Source organism: Mirounga leonina, unplaced genomic scaffold (assembly GCF_011800145.1).
Source record: "Mirounga leonina isolate KUSES-001 unplaced genomic scaffold, KU_Mleo_1.0 Mir_115, whole genome shotgun sequence".
Taxonomy (NCBI): domain Eukaryota; kingdom Metazoa; phylum Chordata; class Mammalia; order Carnivora; family Phocidae; genus Mirounga; species Mirounga leonina.
In genome coordinates, this window is record NW_023270268.1 from 46,641,843 (window position 1) to 46,660,298 (window position 18,456).

Sequence of the window (18,456 nt, forward strand, 5' to 3'; positions counted from 1 at the left end):
CGGAGAATTTTAGCTTAATGAGAAGTGGATTAAAGATCAGTGTGATGTGTTATATATTTCTTTTTGTTTGTGTAATTTGGAATTGAAATACAGTTCTCTCTTTTTTTTTTCCTCCTTCCTCAACACTGTTATATGTCTGTCAAGCTATTTTATGACACTTCCTGCTGTAAGACCCCTTTGCCGTCATGATTCCATAGAGTAAATCTGAATTCGATGAAATGACACTTACAGTTTTGATTTTTATTTTTCAGCCTTTTTGTTTTCAAGGTGGAGAATAAAAACAAAAACAAAACAAAACAACAACAACAAAAACTGACTCTGTGTTCCAGAGCTCTTCAAAAGTGCTCTTATTGGTACCGATCAGTACATTGCTTAAAATCATTTTTTGCTCCTGAGCTAATATTGAAATTCTCCTAAGTGCCCAGGGAGGTTTACGTCTACTATTGAGTTATACATTTGTGGTTTCAGTTGATTTCAACTTAGTGACATAAGCATACTCTAGTGCTATCCACAAGGGTATAAAATTTAGAAACAATCAGTCATTTAATTACTTGAAAATTTATTATTTTTACTCTTCGTACAGAAGAAGAAATACATATTAAACTTCTTAAAACCTGGAAAATACATATTTCAGAAAATACACATTAAACTTCTCATAATCTGGAATTCAACTAACTGGAGACTAATCCCATTTTCTCTTTCCCTCTTAACCTTTCTGAAATAACTACAATGGGTTCAGAGATGTATTTAATAAAATGATTTTATCTTACTAATTAAATTAATAAATGAATGACGAGGTGTGTAGGTCAGAGGTCCAGCATCATTAGTATTAATTACCCTATATTGACAGTATTTAAATGCATTAGGTTCATAATGCTGTGAGGGAATGTGATCACTTATTTTTGAATCATGAACAAAAGAATAAATTACATTCACGGTAATTTTTACTGCTAAGCACAACTTTTTATACAGTGTATCTCCGAAAGCTGGCCATCCAGATGTAGAATATGTAGCAACATTCAGTGAACCGGCGTATCTGGAGTATTCCATGAATTAAAATAGCATATGCCTTAGGCGCCATGGATAAAATGTTTGTACTCACGAAATAAGATCTAGCAAGTTGCAGTTTGTCCATTGTAGAATATAAATTAAATCATTTTGATCTGTAAGGTATTTATGCATTCAGAGGAGAAAAATCTCTCATATCTTACATATTTCTCCTATATTTTATAAGATTAAAAATTTTTTCTCAACATATATAGGTCTTCGGAGATTTCCAGAATTTAATCTTTTTGCTTTTATATAAAAATTGCCATACCCCTAGATTTATGCCATCTTCAATAAATAATCTATCAATTTTTCTATAGCCAGATCACTAAAGTTTAAAGAGATTGTGGGTAGCTACCATTATCTCTTTGAAGAAATTAAAGATTATTTTTGTCTGTTTATTTTCATTGAATAAAACATTGCCATTCAAAGTGAGTGTCTTTAAAATCTAAAAATAAAAGAATCTAACTTCTTCCATATATTATTTAAGGAAATCTAACATTTCTATCTTATTACATGGGTTTTATGTTAGTTTCTCCAACAACATTCTGATGACTAAGGACTTTTCTAAATAAGCTTAACCATTAATTGAATTTATGCAATGATATTTATGACAGTAATCCCTCCCTAGAAAGGCTTTTAGTGTGTGGATAAGACAGAGCAAAAGAAGCTAAGTAAGGATCAAGTTAGGGAAAAACAATAAACACACTCATAATTCGAAATCATACTTATCTCTCTCTTCTAGAAACTAAGCATTGTTAATTTAAATAAAATGTGTCACATATATTGAAGTGTGCTGAAAATGTTAAGATATATTTGCATTTTATGATGAATTTTGCATCAGAGATATTCTATATTCTGTTCTTGATATTTCTAATAAATATGATATGAAATTATTGCAATAGTAATATAAGATTACACCTATTTGTAACCCAGTTTAAAGGGCTTAACCTTTATTAGTCACATAATCAGAAGTAGGTAAAACCTTAGTCATTCTTTTAAACTATTGTCATTATTTGTCATATGTGCTTGAGTACAAAAAAAATTGGCTGTATGACATTAGAAGGTTAAAATGGATAACCCATCTTTACTTCTGCCAAACCACTTTGTCAGCCAGCCAGAAAGGAAAGAAATGTAATGCAGAGAATGTAAACTAAAATGCCTTAGGGGCCAGGCAGGAAACATAAACAAATGAAACAAGAAATAAATTAGGAACTGTAGGGCCTGGGAGGCACTGGGGAGCACAGGCCCAATCTAAAGGGGGACGGTGAATGTTTTGACTTAGCCTTTAATTGCCTCAGAGGAATATCTGCCTGGCAGGTTGTACCTGTTGTACACTGCACATCCTTTGTGGCTCCATCTACTTTATAGGGTAGTTGTGTCTCTGCCTCCCATGCAAGCCTGCACAATCTAATGTAGTGGCCTTGATGTCCAGGGTTGCCAGATCTTGTGACTTTTTTTTTTCTTCTAGTTATTCACCTCATTTGGATGTTTATATGTGAAATTTCTCAATTTTTAAAAATTTTCCAGCTAATCCAATTTTTAAATACTCTTTAAGAACTACAGGAAATCCGTCCTACCACAAATTGATGTAATCTCATATATAATACCTGGGAGAAAAGGAAGTTTATTTTCCAAAGACTATGTTACTCTGCAGGCATACAGATGAATTATATGATCAGAGCATCCTAACTGCCCACAATATAATAATTTGGAAGGTATATTCTGAAGGCTCTATTGGAACTGAAAAGAAAATAGAAGTTATTTATTTTTTTGTAGCTTAGAGTTTTAGAGCTCTGTAGTCTCTTGCTTCACTAATAACTTCAGTGGTATGTAGGTCTATTCATTGAAGTTACAGTGAAGTATAGTTGTCTAAATCATTAGAGGAGGTGATTGTATACAGACTAGGTTGCCGGCAAAAGATCGGGGTCCAGTGGCAAGCCAGGTAGCTAGCTAAAAACAAATTACTATATATCATAACTTTTAATAGCAAAAGTGGACTTACGTGGCACCTACGCATCTATCATCCATCCATGCATGCATGCATACATCCATTTATCCATCTATCCGTCCAACCATCTATCTTTTCTTCCTTCTTATCCTCCTTCCCTCCTTTGTCTCTCACCCTCCTTCCCTCCCTTCCTCTTTTCCTTCCCCGTTTTCCATCCATCCATCTACCCATCCACCCACTCATTGATCCATCCATCCACCCACCCACCCACCCCTCCATCCATTCACTGAATCAATGCCACATGGTAGACCAGTGTTGACACTAGGGATTACAAACTTATGACCCAGGAGCTAAATCTAGAATCCAAAAATATTTGTCTAGGAGTGTTTAAATAAAAACAAAATGTCAATCCTTTAGAAGGTCTGCATGCTCTCCAGTTCCAAGTTCCACGACTCCCTACGGCTTCTGGCCCAGTTGTTTCACACATTTTGTTCAAAAGAGCTACCTCTATTGAGTGTTTGCTCTGTGCCATACTACACTGGATACTTTATATACATTATCTCACATTTGTTCTCACAACAACCCTGAAAGGTTGGCATTAATAGTCCCATTTTACCAGTGAGTAATTTGGCACCTAGAGAGGTCCAGTGATTTGCTCCAAGTTGCATGGCTTGTAAGGTTTAGATAGAACTTGAAATCAGGTCGGGGGGATCTCAGTCAGTCTCTTAACTTCTATGAGCTATACATGAAGTCCTAAAAAGCGATTTGGCCTAAAAGATGAACGAGGCCTTATTGATACCCTGACTCCATGACTGGTGTTTTATACCCTCCATCTCATTTAAAAATAAATGCAAATATTAGATTAAGTTCACATTCAAGTTTCTTTTTTTTTTTTTAAGTTTTAGATATATATACTACCTTTTTTTTTAAATCTTCACCCTTTAAGACTAAATTGAATATTCATACAGATCATGCATAATCTAGGGTCTACTTAGGTTGTTGGTATGAATTTCACCCCCAAGATTAGAGTAGGTAAGAAATGTCACTGTTACGTACATCAGTTTATTTTCTTGAATTTAAATTAAGTCCGCGTCTAAACTCTAAGCTCACTGTGTTGGATAGAAATACCAGACATTGCTAGGATTCCAGAACCCCCTTCTCACATCTCCTCCCTCCCATCCCCACCCTCAAAGAGAGGTCCTATGAGGTCCAGTAGGGTAGACAGGCTGCCCATTCTCCATCTTTAGCGGGCACTGGTCACGCTGCTGTGATCCTTGCCCATGCTTACAGGGTCTCAACGAGGCAGGCACTCCAGAGTTCCTGAGGCTGCCTTGGGTACAGGCATGCCTACCTGAGCGCCTTGGCCTCATAAGCAGCCCATTCCCTTGACAGCCTGTGCCTGTGGGGTGGTTGTGGAAGAACAGGCCATGTGTCCCAACTACTCATGACCCTGCAGACTCCCCCTCTCTGTACCTTGAGGAATTTTTCTCCCTGTTCTCCCTCACCATTTGTGCTTACTTCCTATTCTCAAAAACACACCTCTCTTCTCTCCTCCTAGTATACTGCCCTCAGTGTGGGCTTGTGATTTAAAACCATCTAAAAATATATGTGCTTTAAGCAACTTCAGCTTTGGCTTATATTGCAATTTACCAGATAGAAAGCAACAGAAGGCCAGGAGATTTTCTTTGGGGGGCGGGGAGTGAGAGGGGAGGTGCAGGGGGCTGAAAACAGAAAAAAATTCCCAGCTTGTCACTTTTACTATAATTAATGAAATTAATGCAGATGGTGTACTTGAAACTCAGCATAGTGATTATAAATCAGGCTTGGGAGTTTAAATCCAGCTCCACCACAAGTTATAATCTCTCTCCATACCTTGTTTTTTTTCATCTATAAATGGGGATACTAATGGTAATTATTTCATAAGGTTGGGTTTAAATGAGTTTTAAACAATTTCATATAACATTCTCTTAAAGCACTTTCATAGGCAGGTCTAACAGTTTAGAATAAAGCCTGGAATGTAATAAGCACTAGGTTTTATTTGTTATTTCTTGAATTCACTAAGCAATCGAATAGAATTCAAAACATAGAAACAAACTGTATGAAGCTGTTGCTGTTTTGGATATCAATTTTGAGATTAATTCAATTGATTGTGAATTTTGAGCCCTAAGTGACACAAGTTTAGTCCTAAATGATACAAATTTTAGAAAATCCTAAATCAGCTTTATACTTGTAGCCATACATAGGCTTGAATTACCACATCCAAATTCGAACCTCTCCGTTAAAATCCTTTTTCTCTCTTCTACTTCTTTCCCTTCTCCTTGAAGTATTCTTAACTGTGCATGAATCGCATTTGTGAATTACCTTCCTACTTGTTTTCCCTGCATCTTCAAACAGTAATGCATTCCTCAAAAACACATCATTCTGCTGTGCAAATATCTTCATAGGGGAAATTTGAAATTGACAAATACATTCACTTAAAATTTGCCTTGTGTTGAAAATTAAAGAAAAAAATTTCAATTGGCTATTTGTGTATCGTTATTAGTAAATCAACCCAATTTGATGTAAAGATGGATATTATGGTCATTTCAAAGTGATTTTTGGTTTTGGTAAGTGGGTCCTACAGCATTATGTCTTCATTTTTGTGAGTTATTGCACCTGGCTAGTATTTTCATTGCTGCCTTATGTTTATTTGCTGCAATTCCCTCTCAAAACTGTGTGCACTGGTTATAATGGTAATAAGGAAGATAACTCAAACTAAAATTCAAATCACAGAAGCTTTAGACAGATAGGAGAGTTAACTCATTTTCAGCATGTGCAGGCTAAATTACGCATGGGAGAAATAGAATAGGCAGATTGCAGCATAATAATACACAGTAAGTTTAAAACATATAACCTGTACAGTATTTAAACTGGCTTTAATATTCCTTGAATACCACATTATTGTTTCTCATACATCCTCTCATTCCTCTCTTTCCCAGTCCTCGTGCCCCACCTTGAGAGGATAATGATTTCACAGCATCTAGACTCAGGATTAAATTTCGCTTGCTCTACTGTCTCCAGTTAACGTCTTTGTTATTACTGGTCTGTTTTTGTTGTTGTCTTTCACAAGTCTTTGACTCGGTAGCAGTAGCAAATGATGGAGATCTTCAAGTTTCTCAAAAAAAAAAAAAAAAAAAAAATGCCTTTCAGGGTAATATCACTCCACCTGAGAGGATGCCTCCCTCGCTCCTTGGCCGAGCTGAATCACTGATCATTGTGCCCACGGTCTAATTGTGATAACAGACTAATTGCAGCTGTTACGGGGATGCCAGCTCAGTAATCTGTGTTTCTCAATGGCAGCTTTGTTTTGTAGGGCCATCTCTGACAAGACTCAATTGGCAGATATTTTTCTAACAAATGTTCATCCCAGATGCTGCTAGTGTTTAAATAGGATGTGCCAAGATTTAGATAGAAATATAAAATCATTTGATATTTTAAAACCTAGAAATCTAAAATAATCTCAGAGAAAGAACAGTAGTTCTTTATGTGGGGAAGTGCCCGGTGCTTGGTAAAAAAAAAAAAAAAAAAAAAAACCATTTTGTACTGTTTATATGTAAAAGAGAACAGGGCCTATATTTGTAATACTTTAACACCATGGTTGGAACAATGGAAGCATCACTGTTAAGCCCCCATATGCGATGCAGATACCTTCATTATCTCCCATTCAGGGTTTTCACTGAAGTCTAATCAACGATTTTTTGTATGTGCAATTTTCTAGAACGTTTGCTGTTCTAGGAAGTCCTGAAGGTCTAACCCAGCAGTGAAAACCAGCCTGTTTCCCCAGATACCTATTAAGCAAACCACTTTGAGACTTATAAGTTAGATCCCCTCTAAAGGTTTTTTCTACATTTAAATTCCAAACAAAGGCAATGCAGAAGTTTCACTTTCTCTTTATGCATAATTTATTGCTTGGTATCCCTCCAAATAAAATCCCTGTGCGGATGGATGATCGCCACCCCTTCCATGTCTGTGTGGTTGCTGCTAGAGTGAGCAGGGAAATAAAACCAAGGGAATGAAAATGGATATTTTGGTTTTATTACATCGTTAAGCCAGTTTTGTGCATTGGATTATCTAGCATGTTAGTAATAAATGGTTTCTCTAATTATTTAACATGTGCGCAATATAAAGAAAATGTGTAATACAGTCATATGCTAAAGTCAGGAATAGCAAAGCCGCCAGATGGCTAGTAACCAGATTAAAACAAAACAAATCACAATACGATTTTTAAAAAAATGAAGCAAGTCCGAACTTTTCCCAAAATACTTTTATTTTTAGGCAGCGATTAGAAACAAAGTGTACCAGCACACAGTTAAACTGGCTTTTATTCTTCACCTGAGACTAGTTCTAATTGATCACTGTGCTATTGTATGATTTGATTGTGCTGACAGTTACATGCCACTGTTCCCATAATAACAATTTTTCTTCTTTGTTCAAATGAATTTCCTAATGACACGTGTGATGGGATGTTTTAATTCTTTTCCCTTTTCAAATCCACCTTCCTGTTGCAATGCATGATGGGCAGGCTCAATATTGTGCATGACACCCGCTGCAAGTGTTGGTAGGTCCCAGCTTTGTTTCTTGATTATCTTAAACCTATGGTGCACCTCACAGCCCCTCAAAATCCACTGCTAAGTTTTAACTTGTATCTATTGGGCAAGTCCATTTCCCTTTTACTAACACCTGTCAATTAAATGCCATTTTCTATTTAATTGACATGGACTCACACAAATGTTTTCTTTACACACAAGTTTCCTTCAGTCACCTTTGGTGGATTTTGATTGGACTATGAGTTCTGGTCTGTAAAAAAAAAAAAAAAAAAAAAAAACAACCTGTATCGTAAAAGTAATATACTGTGTATTTTTATAATAATGAGTAAGAAAAAATACGTTCATTCAAACAGATAACTGTATAAATGAAGTAAATACCTGTATTTTGATGTAGATTTTGAATGTCTGACTGTGAACACTATATAAAATTCTTGTTTTTGACGTAGCAAATTAAGCCTGTTGTGTCAATTTTCTTGATTTGATGGTAACAAGCTTTTTTTCCCCTTTTTTTTCTCTTTCATCCCCCTTCCCCTTCTCTCCTTGGAATGTTGTCCCGCTTTGCGCTGTGATTGCATGTCACTCGCTGGTGATGATGTCCCGTCACATGGCTTATTGCTGTGATAAATACCATGCCCCATTATCGCCTCCATGTTGCCATGGTTTCCATATTGCTACACTCTTCTGTATGTTTGCTTATCTGATTTTCCCTCCGAAAGTTCCCATGGTGCACGGTGCTACGCCAGCCACTGTGTCCGCAGCAACAACATCTGCCACAAGTGTTCCCTTCGCTGCAACAGCCACAGCCAACCAGGTTTGCTAATTTACAGCTTTGTTTCTTAAAAACCAACTCTAATAGAGCTCGGTCCGACAGCCCTTACGCACGTGGCTTTCCCATTGAGGTCAGTGGGAATCGTGTGTACGTGAGGGCTGTGGTGGGTGCTTGAATAGCATGGGGTTTCAAAGATACCTCTTGTTGGCCTACACATTCTCTCTATGATGAGCAGCAGAATGCTTTGATGCCATTTATAAGTGCTCCAGAGTTGTCGCGGCTCCGTTTCTAAAGCTACTAAAATGATATTTACACAAGCAATTCTCACTGGGTCTCCATCGTGCAGGGATTTTGACCGGTCAAAAATGCAGCTAATTTTAGGTGTCCATTATCAATATTTGGTATATACTGTTTCTTAGTTCTTGCCTAAATTCTTCATAAAAGGCAAAATGTTTAAAAATACGTTATATATGCCACAAATGACCAGTCTTGTAAATAGAGTTTGTTGCAAATTCATGACGGTTTTGTTTGATAAGCAGACTGTATGTTCAAAATAATTTAAATTGGCGTCCAGGTTTTGATTCTCAGTGCTTTCAAGGAAAAACAAACACAAAAACAAAACAAAAAAAAAACCCCACACGCTCTTATTTCTGTAAGAAAATCTAAGCATAGATTTTGGAGAGTTATGAAGGAAAAAAAGACATCAAAGATGGTAAATTGAGTCATTCTGTGTTCCATACATGTTTGTAGAGTAATGGTCTCACAGTTTACTCGTAAGTAAGTGGGATCTGTTTCAGAAACTTGAATTTTGTGACGTGGAAGACTGACTGTTTAAAAGAAAATGATTATTAAAATACTTAAAGTTTAAAAATTGACCTTGGCTCAGCCAGCATTCTCTGATCCTGTTTTAAATTGTGCCCTAGAAAATAACGGTTGAATCAGTCAAACTTAGGTGAAGGAGGTTTTGGCTTTAACGTATATAGGTGTGTTTGTTACAGAAGCAAAGTTCAGTATGGTTAATAGCATGTGAAAAAATCCAGAGCCAAATCAAGTTTCAGATAACCCACGGACTACGGGTAAATGTAGCCAAATGAAGCAAAGGAGTCAACATGTGGCGCCTTGGGCAGAGAAGGCCAATTAAGTGCCATCTGAATTGGTATTTACTGCTGTGAGAAGCAGGCAATCCCGCTCTCTACCGGACACCACGTCCTGTTGGAGAACCGTAAGCTATTAGCGTAGCCATTAAAAACTTTCAAAAGCAGCCTGCCAAAATGGATGTAGTTTAAAGTTTCAGGCAAGCTTTAAACATTTCTTGGCAAAAAACCATTAGTTTTTCTGAAGCTTGTCAAAATAGCCCTGGATTTATGCTAACACATCAGACTCATTTACAAGAATTCTAGATTGTGCATATGTGGCATGTTAGTAAGTAATCTATGGCAGAAATTTCTTAATGGATTCAACGCGATCCATTTATGGTGCAAATTGATGATGCTGAGCTCTGTGCGTTTACCACGTATGACGACAGAATTGCTGGTGTAAGCCGAACTATAGCAAAGCAAATTCCAACATGCCCTGGGCCACCTGGGTTGTAGGGGACACTTTACTTTTTGCATTGTGCTGTGACCATTTCATGCATAATCTTGGGTCTTCGTACTGTTTTACAACCAAAGGAAAGAAAAGGGAAATGGATATATATATAGACACATATATTATATCTACATATACATACATATGTATATGCCTACAGTATATTAGCAATGCTGGAAATAGCTGATGCCACAAAATGCAGCCTGCATGCATGCAGAAGTTTATAGCTGGCCCTTCATCTGCATCGATTGGTGTTGAAGGTCCTTGGTATGTTTCGACAGCCCCTTCCTTGATGCTTCTACACTGTTGGGTGCAACATCCTGTCCTGCAGCAGCAGGAAAAATGGTATGAGAAGCTTCATTATGCTTGGAGCGCATTTTCGTGCCATTTGCCAATGCTATAAAAATTGTGTAAAGATGTCAGCTGAGAAATGGAAATAAAATAGAAGCATATTAATTTACACTCCAGACTGTGGATTATAATATGTTGAATTAGTCTAGGACATCTAAATTGAAACAACAACAACAACGAAATGCCTTCACGGACGTGATTTCGCTCTTCTCCCATCACCCTTGCCGAGATGGGACGAGCGCCATTTTACAGACGAAGAAGCTTTTAAGCATCGAGTAATTAAGTGCTTGGCTCAAGGTTACACAGCCAAGAAATGGATCCACTAGGGTTAGAACCCGTGCTTTCAGTCCTCTGACTGCCTCACGCTACCGCACTGCCTGTTCCCAGGTTAGCGGCCACAGTTCTGGGTTGGAGGAGAATCAGGCTACAAATTGGAAGGTCATTGCTTTGGGGACCATTGCGATGAGGCACCTGTATATTGATTTCTTACTGTGTTTTCTCTCAAGTTTTTTAAATTCTCGTGCCCATTTAAAATACGATAAATTGTGCCATCAGGATTCAGAAATGGGTTCTGAAATGAACCTAGGCTCCCATCGGGTTCCTTTGAAGTACTCCTTTAAAATTCCTACCTGGTATTTTTAATTAAAAAAAAAAAAAAAAGCTAGAAACCATATGTTGAACAAAAATGTTAGAAATCGGTTGCACAGAAGTAGGCAAGGCATTTCCTACTTGGATTTCTGGATGACTGCCTAAGTGAAACCACAGGTGTGTGTGTGTAGGCCAACAAAAAGGGCTTCTTTCAATTACTGCTGTGCATGAATTTTTGATAGTTTTACTTCTCTTACTTCCTAAAAACTGATAACATTTATAGAATAGTATTTAACACAAAGATTTTAAACAATGAGTTGCTACCTTGATATTAAGTTTACATTAACTTACTGTTATGTTGGCCAGATAAGGACTGTCACCTCACAGCTGAATTTCACTTCTCTTAAAAAAATTTAATATTAAAATGTTTTCATCTCTTGGTTGTTGGCTTGCTTGCATGGATCATTCATCAGATAATTTTTTATTTGCTAGATACCCATAATATCTGCCGAACATCTGACTAGCCACAAGTATGTAACCCAGATGTAGAATTTTCATCACTAAACAGTAAGTTCATTATGTCATATATAGTGTGTATTTATTCGTAGTGGTTTTTTAAGATAACCTTGGTATGCTGCGCTGCAGAAAATTTTGCAAAATTTTTATGAGAAAATATTTATATGTTTTATTTTATTTTAATTATTTTTTTAAATTCAGTATCATCAGATACTTACTGAACACCTGCCTAGTGACTGGCACAGTTCTATACGTAGAAGGTACAGACAAATTAAACAAAGCTTAGGTGAATGAATGTACTTAGAAAGCAGCATCTGTTTCAGTACTGAAGGTTTTGAGTGGAATAAGGAATTTTTATCTTAAATGGGTTATCTTTATTTTTTATTTATCCTTATCTTTATCTTTATTTTTATCTTTATTATATCTTTTATTTTTATCTTAAATGGGTTATGAGGAATTTTATTATACACATTTATAATACATATGTTAATATCACTTAAATATACATAATACTTAGGGAAAATAAATTTTGTTGATTAGATTGTTATTTTTATTAGAAATAAACACAAGCATGAAGAAAAAAATATGACTTAAAACTAAATAGGTGGTATCGATCTGAAAAGCCCAGGTAGTAGATATTTGTGGCTGTGTGGGCCACATGGCTTCTGTTGCCACTTTTTTCTGTTGGAGCTCTTCAGCTCTGCCCCTGTAGCATGAGAGCAGCCAGAGATGATATGGAAATGAAAGGTGTGGCTCTGTCCCAATAAAACTTTATTTACAAAGCTAGGCAGCAGGCCTGGTTTGGCTCACAGGTAGTAGTTTGCTGAGCCCTGGTGTAGGTCATCATTTTTTTAAATATTTTTTAATTTTTTGCTAAATCCTAAATGAGAACATGTACCCACTTCCCCCCATGCTTCACTGCACACACACGCACACACACACACGGGGTTATTTGAACGTAGAGTCGGACTTTTTTTTTTTTTTTTAAAGATTTTACTTACTCATTTGAGGGGGAGAGAGAGGGAGAGCACAAGTAGGGGGAGGAGCAGAGGGAGAGGGCGAAGCAGGCTTCCCACTGAGCAGGGAGCCCAATGTGGGGCTCAATCCCAGGACCCTGGGATCATGCCCTGAGCTGAAAGCAGATGCTTAACCCACTGAGCCACCCAGGCGCCCAAGAGTTGGACTTAAATAGATGTATACACACACTCACATCTATGCATACACATATCCGTGTATTCCGTGCATTCATACGTATCCGAATGAATTTTAGGTACTTCAAAATAGTCACCTTAGAGGATTGCATAATTCTGAAGATGTTGCCATTGCTCAAAAAATAACTTGAAAGTCTTGTGATTTTCCTTCAGACACATTGACTTAGATACTTGTGAAAGGTGGCCATTTTTCATCCTTAGAGGATCTGTTTTATTCAGAATACATGCATTCAATCTATCATATCTGCTCAGAATATTCTTTATACTTAAAAAGAGCCATCGTGTTTAAAACTGAATCTGGTAATAAGATGGGTGATCCTTCTTTCTTGCTTCCCTCCATGTATCTGTTCATGAACACACTTAAAAATGATTTTTTTGTGCTGCTATGTATTACTATGTGCTACCATGTCAGTGAGATAAAGTGAATAGACAATGGGATAAAGATGGAAATTTCAGCACACTATGTTAAAATACGAGAGTTTTGGGGTGCCTGGGTGGCTCAGTCATTAAGCGTCTGCCTTCGGCTCAGGTCATGATCCCAGGGTCCTGGGATCGAGCCCCGCATTGGGCTCCCTGCTCGGCGGGAGGCCTGCTTCTCCCTCTTCTACCCTCTCTGCTGTGTTTCCTCTCTCGCTGGGTCTCTCTCTCTGTCAAATAAATAAGTAAATAAATCTTTAAAATACGAGAGCTTTGAACAGATTTCTCTTGGAGCAAAGATGAAGGAGCAACTTCTTCCAGCAGAGTCAGCAAATAAGTGAATTGGGGCAGTGGTGGTTGCTATAGAGAGAAGGGAGGATTGAGGGCCTTTCCAAAGAAGGGACAGTATGTGTGAGTGAGAAGATGGTGGCAGAGAACCAGTTCTGAGGCCCTTGTGATCATAATCCACAGCAATAACTGGACAAAGGTTGAGCCCATGCAGGAGAAGAAGATAGACACAATTTGAGAGCAATCCAAGAAGTACTACCAAAGACATGCTGCAATCATGAATTAAATTATTGAACATGATTTTTGTCTACTTCAGAAACTTTGTCAATAATCTGATAATAAATTATCCTGAACAAGAGCCACATTTTTGAATAAGCACATTACTTTGTAGTATGTAGGTTTGGAAGAAGAGTTCTCCTTTTGACATGTTTTAAAAAAGATCGACTTTAAGCTTTTGTAGTCAATTGGGTATGTTTGGAATGTGTATATGTAACTATGTTTAGTTCTGAGCCATAATCCAGGTTGAAAAAAAATGATACCAAGTGGCCGTAAATTCATCAATTAGCAAACCAATGGATTTGTCTGTTTTGAAAACTTAGAGTCTTAATGTTCTGTTTATTTGTCAAATGATTGCTCATTTTCATGAGTAGTTGCAATAATTAAACTGGTTGTTGAGTGTAGCAAAATGGTGACTTCTTTCATTCGCAAGATTGTATTCTAAAGCATACTTTTAATATTTAAAGATCCTCTGATGAGAACAAAAGTTCATGTAAAAACTGGAACTGTTAATTCACAAGTACACTGTAATATCTCTTCCACCTTAATTTGTCAGGAGCATAAGAGATTTTTATTTTTCTTGGCTTTGGGGGGAAAAAAAATCCCAAACTTTATCCAAAACAGTTATTTAAAGTATAATTTTTCCCCAAAACATATACTGTGCTAATGAAGCACCCAAATATGATGAGTCATGTTTAATAGGACTTACTGTTGCATGGACTTTAATTTTGTAGGACCAGATGATTACTCTTGCAACCTATTAAACCATAAAAGAGACGGATTAAAGTGAGCTTAAGTTCTGCCCCCCAATGACGGCGCTCAAAACGAGCTCTACTACATTCTGCCCCTTGATTCTGCAAATATATTTTATACTTTTAGGTCAGTATTGGGTAATATTTGAGCAAAGCCCACAATTTTATTAAGTTGTGCATGTCCTGTTATTCTCTTAGAGGTGTAAATTTAGGTCCACTTGTACTCGTGAAGTGTTTTTTGTTCTTATATGAAGCTAGAACAACATACGTGTATTTACACTTGAAATCAAGAAATACAATTTTTATATTCAGTATATATTGGAAACTGCTTTATTGTCTGTTTTAACAAAGTTTATCTCTCTTTCCCTTGTAGATCATACTAAAGAGGAAAGGACAGTGTGCTTGGTTAGAGTAAAGGACGAGGTCATTAGCCATATTGTATATACCGTCAAGCAACACACACAAAAACCCCTCAGCCACAAGACATCCACATATTGCATGTTAACCAGAAGAAAAGACACCATGGAAATCCACTGCACACTGTTGCCTATACACTTTGTACATTTAATTGATATTTGTGCTGAGGTGATATTCCTGTCTAAAAGAACAACATCGTCTTTCTTTTCTAGCACAGAGTTATGCATTAAAATATGCATACCTAATTAGTTTCCTATATATTCATGCCATCTTGAAAAGACAGACTGTGGTGTAACCATGATTCTATTATGTATTGGTACGTCTGTAGACCAAGATATAATTTTTTAAAAATAAGTTTATTTCTTTCAAGGTTTACAAATAACAAAGGTGCACCTTGTATTTAAAATTGCCATTATAGATGAGAGCGTGCATGCACAGTCATTTTTGTTTGAGAGTAATATTTTTAATGTAATAGATTTTAAGATGCGGTGAGGGAGGGATCTGACAGAGATGAATGTGCCAAGCAAAACCACAACTGTGTATCTTTTAAAGCACATCATGGCTTTAAGTACCATGTTGTTAAGGATTCTCATGAAGTGCCATAGACTGTATATCAAATTAGAGTATTATTTCTTCAGTGTTATTGTTTTCAGAGCCACATTTTGTTGCTTCTCTGCTAGTACTAATCAGTCAAAGGGCACCATTCTTTTTTTCTTCTTTTCTTTTTTTTTTTGAAACCAAAGCTGTCTCAGAAATGGCCAATTTAACTCTACAGTAACAATAGACAGCACAACACAAACTCTCTCAATACAGATAAACTCACACATACTGGAGATATATATAATAGATATATATATATAAAATTATTTTAATGCATTGTAGTGTAATATTTCTGCATACTATACTGTATAACATGTTATTCAAAAGGGATATGCCATTTCTGAGACACGATAACAAAAAAAAAAATGTTTGAGGAAATTATTTTGCTTCTATTTATAGCTCTGTCAAAAGTCAAAAGACTATAAATGCTTTGCAAAAATGGTTTCACATTTGCTTAAACGCTTCATCACAGTCACATTTAAAATAGTGACTCTAAACAGAGAAGAAAGCAGCACTGTCATCAGATGCATGATAAACCAAAATATGAAAATGGGAAATGTTTAATTAACCTAGTAATTGGGTGGGTTAAGTACATGGGTGAATTTTATATGTGATTTGTTTTGTTTTGTTTTGTTCTGATTAACTGCTTATAGCCTTAGAAAGCCTTTTACAAAATTAAAAAAAAAAAAATAGATGTGCATTCAGTTTTTAAGAATGGATTCATCCAAAGGAATTCCTTTTTTTTGTGGTTTGGATGTTGCAGCTAGTAAAGGATATTTTTGCTCTGTTCAGCAGTTCTAAAAATTGCTGAAGTAGGGGCTAGGTCACTGGTAGTTATAGTATGGAATGGGAGAAGTGAAAGTTCGGTTATAGAACTTTCCATACTTCCAAGTTTACTGCAAGTTTTTATGCTTGAGAGAGATGCTTTCTAATATAAGACTGATGTGTTGATTTTACTGATTGTACTGTACATCTATTAAAGCCTTAGATTATTACATTACGGGTTGGAACCCATACCAATGTAATTTCAATCATGTTAAGAGAGTAATGGTGACTTCACATGTTATTGTAGTTAGTTACATTATAGAATATTACTTATTTTTCTTGTTAAAATGTAGTTTTTCATTTCCTACATTTATTAGATTTCATTTTCTATTAACAATTGAATACCATTTCAGTTTATAGACTATTGTTTTATTAGATTTTACCGATGAATTTTTCAAAATACAAAAAAAAATTAGTTTTTCCTTCATAACATACTCAGTTTTGAATTACATGTAGTGTCATACGAATATTCGTATTATTGTTAACTAAATGATTTATATTTTACTGATTTAATATTAAAGTGTAAGAATGTCAGTCATTGTTAGTTCTTGTCTAGTTTTCATTAAAAGAACAAAGATCTTTTATATGGATATCTTATAAATATATAATCATTGCTAAGTAAGAAGTTAAGTTGTTGCTATCGCAACAATCCTGGCAGACAATTGAGTAATATTTTGATGATTTATTTTGTTTGTAATTAGTTATTATAAGAAGATCTAGATCCTAGATATTAGAATAAAATTTATTTTCTACTGTATCCATTTCAAATGTTAAAGTATTGTTTAATATTTTTGAAATCCCTGAATATCAGGCCTTGTTATAAATAAGCTGCATAATCAATAAATAGAACAAGGGACTTTTTGTTGATAATCCAAATACTCAAAGTTTACGTAATGAGAATTATAGCGTGTGTGCAAACTCTTGAGGGTTGATTATGCTGCAATTTAGCATGTTGGAACGTCTAGAGAGAAGGTTGACTTTTTGCACTTCTGTATATAGTCAAAAGAGAGAAACCTGTATAATAGTAAGATCTTATTTTGAATAAAAACGTCTATAATTACAAGGAGTTTTGTTAAGGCTAATAAAATGACAGACTGAGCAAAATTGCTTGCAAAAGTGGCACAGAGTTAGCACTCCATATCCCTTCAAACATGTTGCTTTGCTTTATTGTGGACAGCTTGTAGTTTGCCAGGATTTTTTCAGCTGGAAAGATATGCCATCCTTCCGAGATCTCATGACTGACAAAAACTCCATTGGGCCAAATCTGCCTGAAGATCATTACCAAAAATAGCAGGTACTTCAACCATTAAGGTGAAATCATGGATCAGATATTCCGTACATTTTTCAAAACTGCATGTTTAAAACTTCAACGAAAAAAAAAAAAAACAAGACAGAAAGAACTATACTGAGGACATATATTATACAAATCAGTTTCTGCCAATTTCAGTGGTTTATTGTTCACAAAAAAAAAAAAAAGAAATCTTCAAAACAAGTATTGACTTTCACAAAATTTAAACCATAAACAGGCAAACCAAACAGCACACCGTAGCTATAGTTATGTGATTGTTTTTTAATTGCCGTAGGATCCTGTTCTTTCAGCAGGTGAAAAATAAAACACAGTTCAAATTTCACGGTTTTAATTTTCAACTCAGAAGCACTCAAAAAAGCAAATGTGATAATGGGCACTTGTTTAATGAATTTGTGTATCCAGCCTTCACTCCAGCTGGTTATCATGTTGCACTTATCAGCAACCCACCCGCTTTCATCTGCTGAAAGGACAGATGTGCTTGGTTTTACTATTATGTAATCACAACTTACTTTCTGCTTGTAGTTGCTTAAAATTATGTATTTTGTCTTGGGCTGCAATTTGTTTTATGCTTATTTTATTATTACTGCAGTAGTTGACTTTGCTGTATGGAAAAATAAAGTGAAATTGCCCTAATAAAACTTCTCTTTCTTAAGTATATTTGTGTATCTGAGACTGAAGAGTAAATTATTTTTGCGCGTTTCAAGCATTCATGCCTGTCTTTAGGAACATATTGATATGAAAATTCATCATCTGGTTTTAACCAATTGCGAGGAAGGCGTTTGCTATTTTTTCACTAACTATCCTTTGGCACCGGGAGTGAATCTGAATCACAACGTATTACCCAGTATTTTCTGAAAACTCTTGCCGTCCCCGCCCCTGATACTTCAAGTACTGTCTGATATTATTTTAGGTATAGGGGAGGGAAACTGTAAGTGGAAAAAATTCTCTCATCAATTCCAGAGCACT

At 35.9% G+C, this 18,456-nt stretch overlaps 1 protein-coding gene across 22 annotated transcripts in view; it reads left to right on the forward strand.

Moving 5' to 3' along the window:
• Positions 1-18,145, forward strand: part of MBNL1 (muscleblind like splicing regulator 1) — a 181,491-nt gene extending 163,346 nt beyond the window's left edge. For 12 of the 22 annotated variants that reach the window (XM_034997177.1, XM_034997230.1, XM_034997212.1 and 9 more), the window contains 4 exons: positions 7,560-7,595; positions 8,301-8,395; positions 11,372-11,446; positions 14,713-18,145. In XM_034997177.1, coding sequence (XP_034853068.1) covers positions 7,560-7,595; positions 8,301-8,395; positions 11,372-11,428 — 188 coding nt within the window. In that variant the 3' untranslated portion in view covers positions 11,429-11,446; positions 14,713-18,145. Of the gene's footprint in view, positions 1-144; positions 3,831-7,559; positions 7,596-8,300; positions 8,396-10,221; positions 10,286-11,371; positions 11,447-14,712 lie in introns of those variants that run through there. The other 10 variants (XM_034997203.1, XM_034997221.1, XM_034997245.1 and 7 more) reach the window with 5 other exon arrangements.
• Positions 18,146-18,456: the final 311 nt, after the last annotated feature.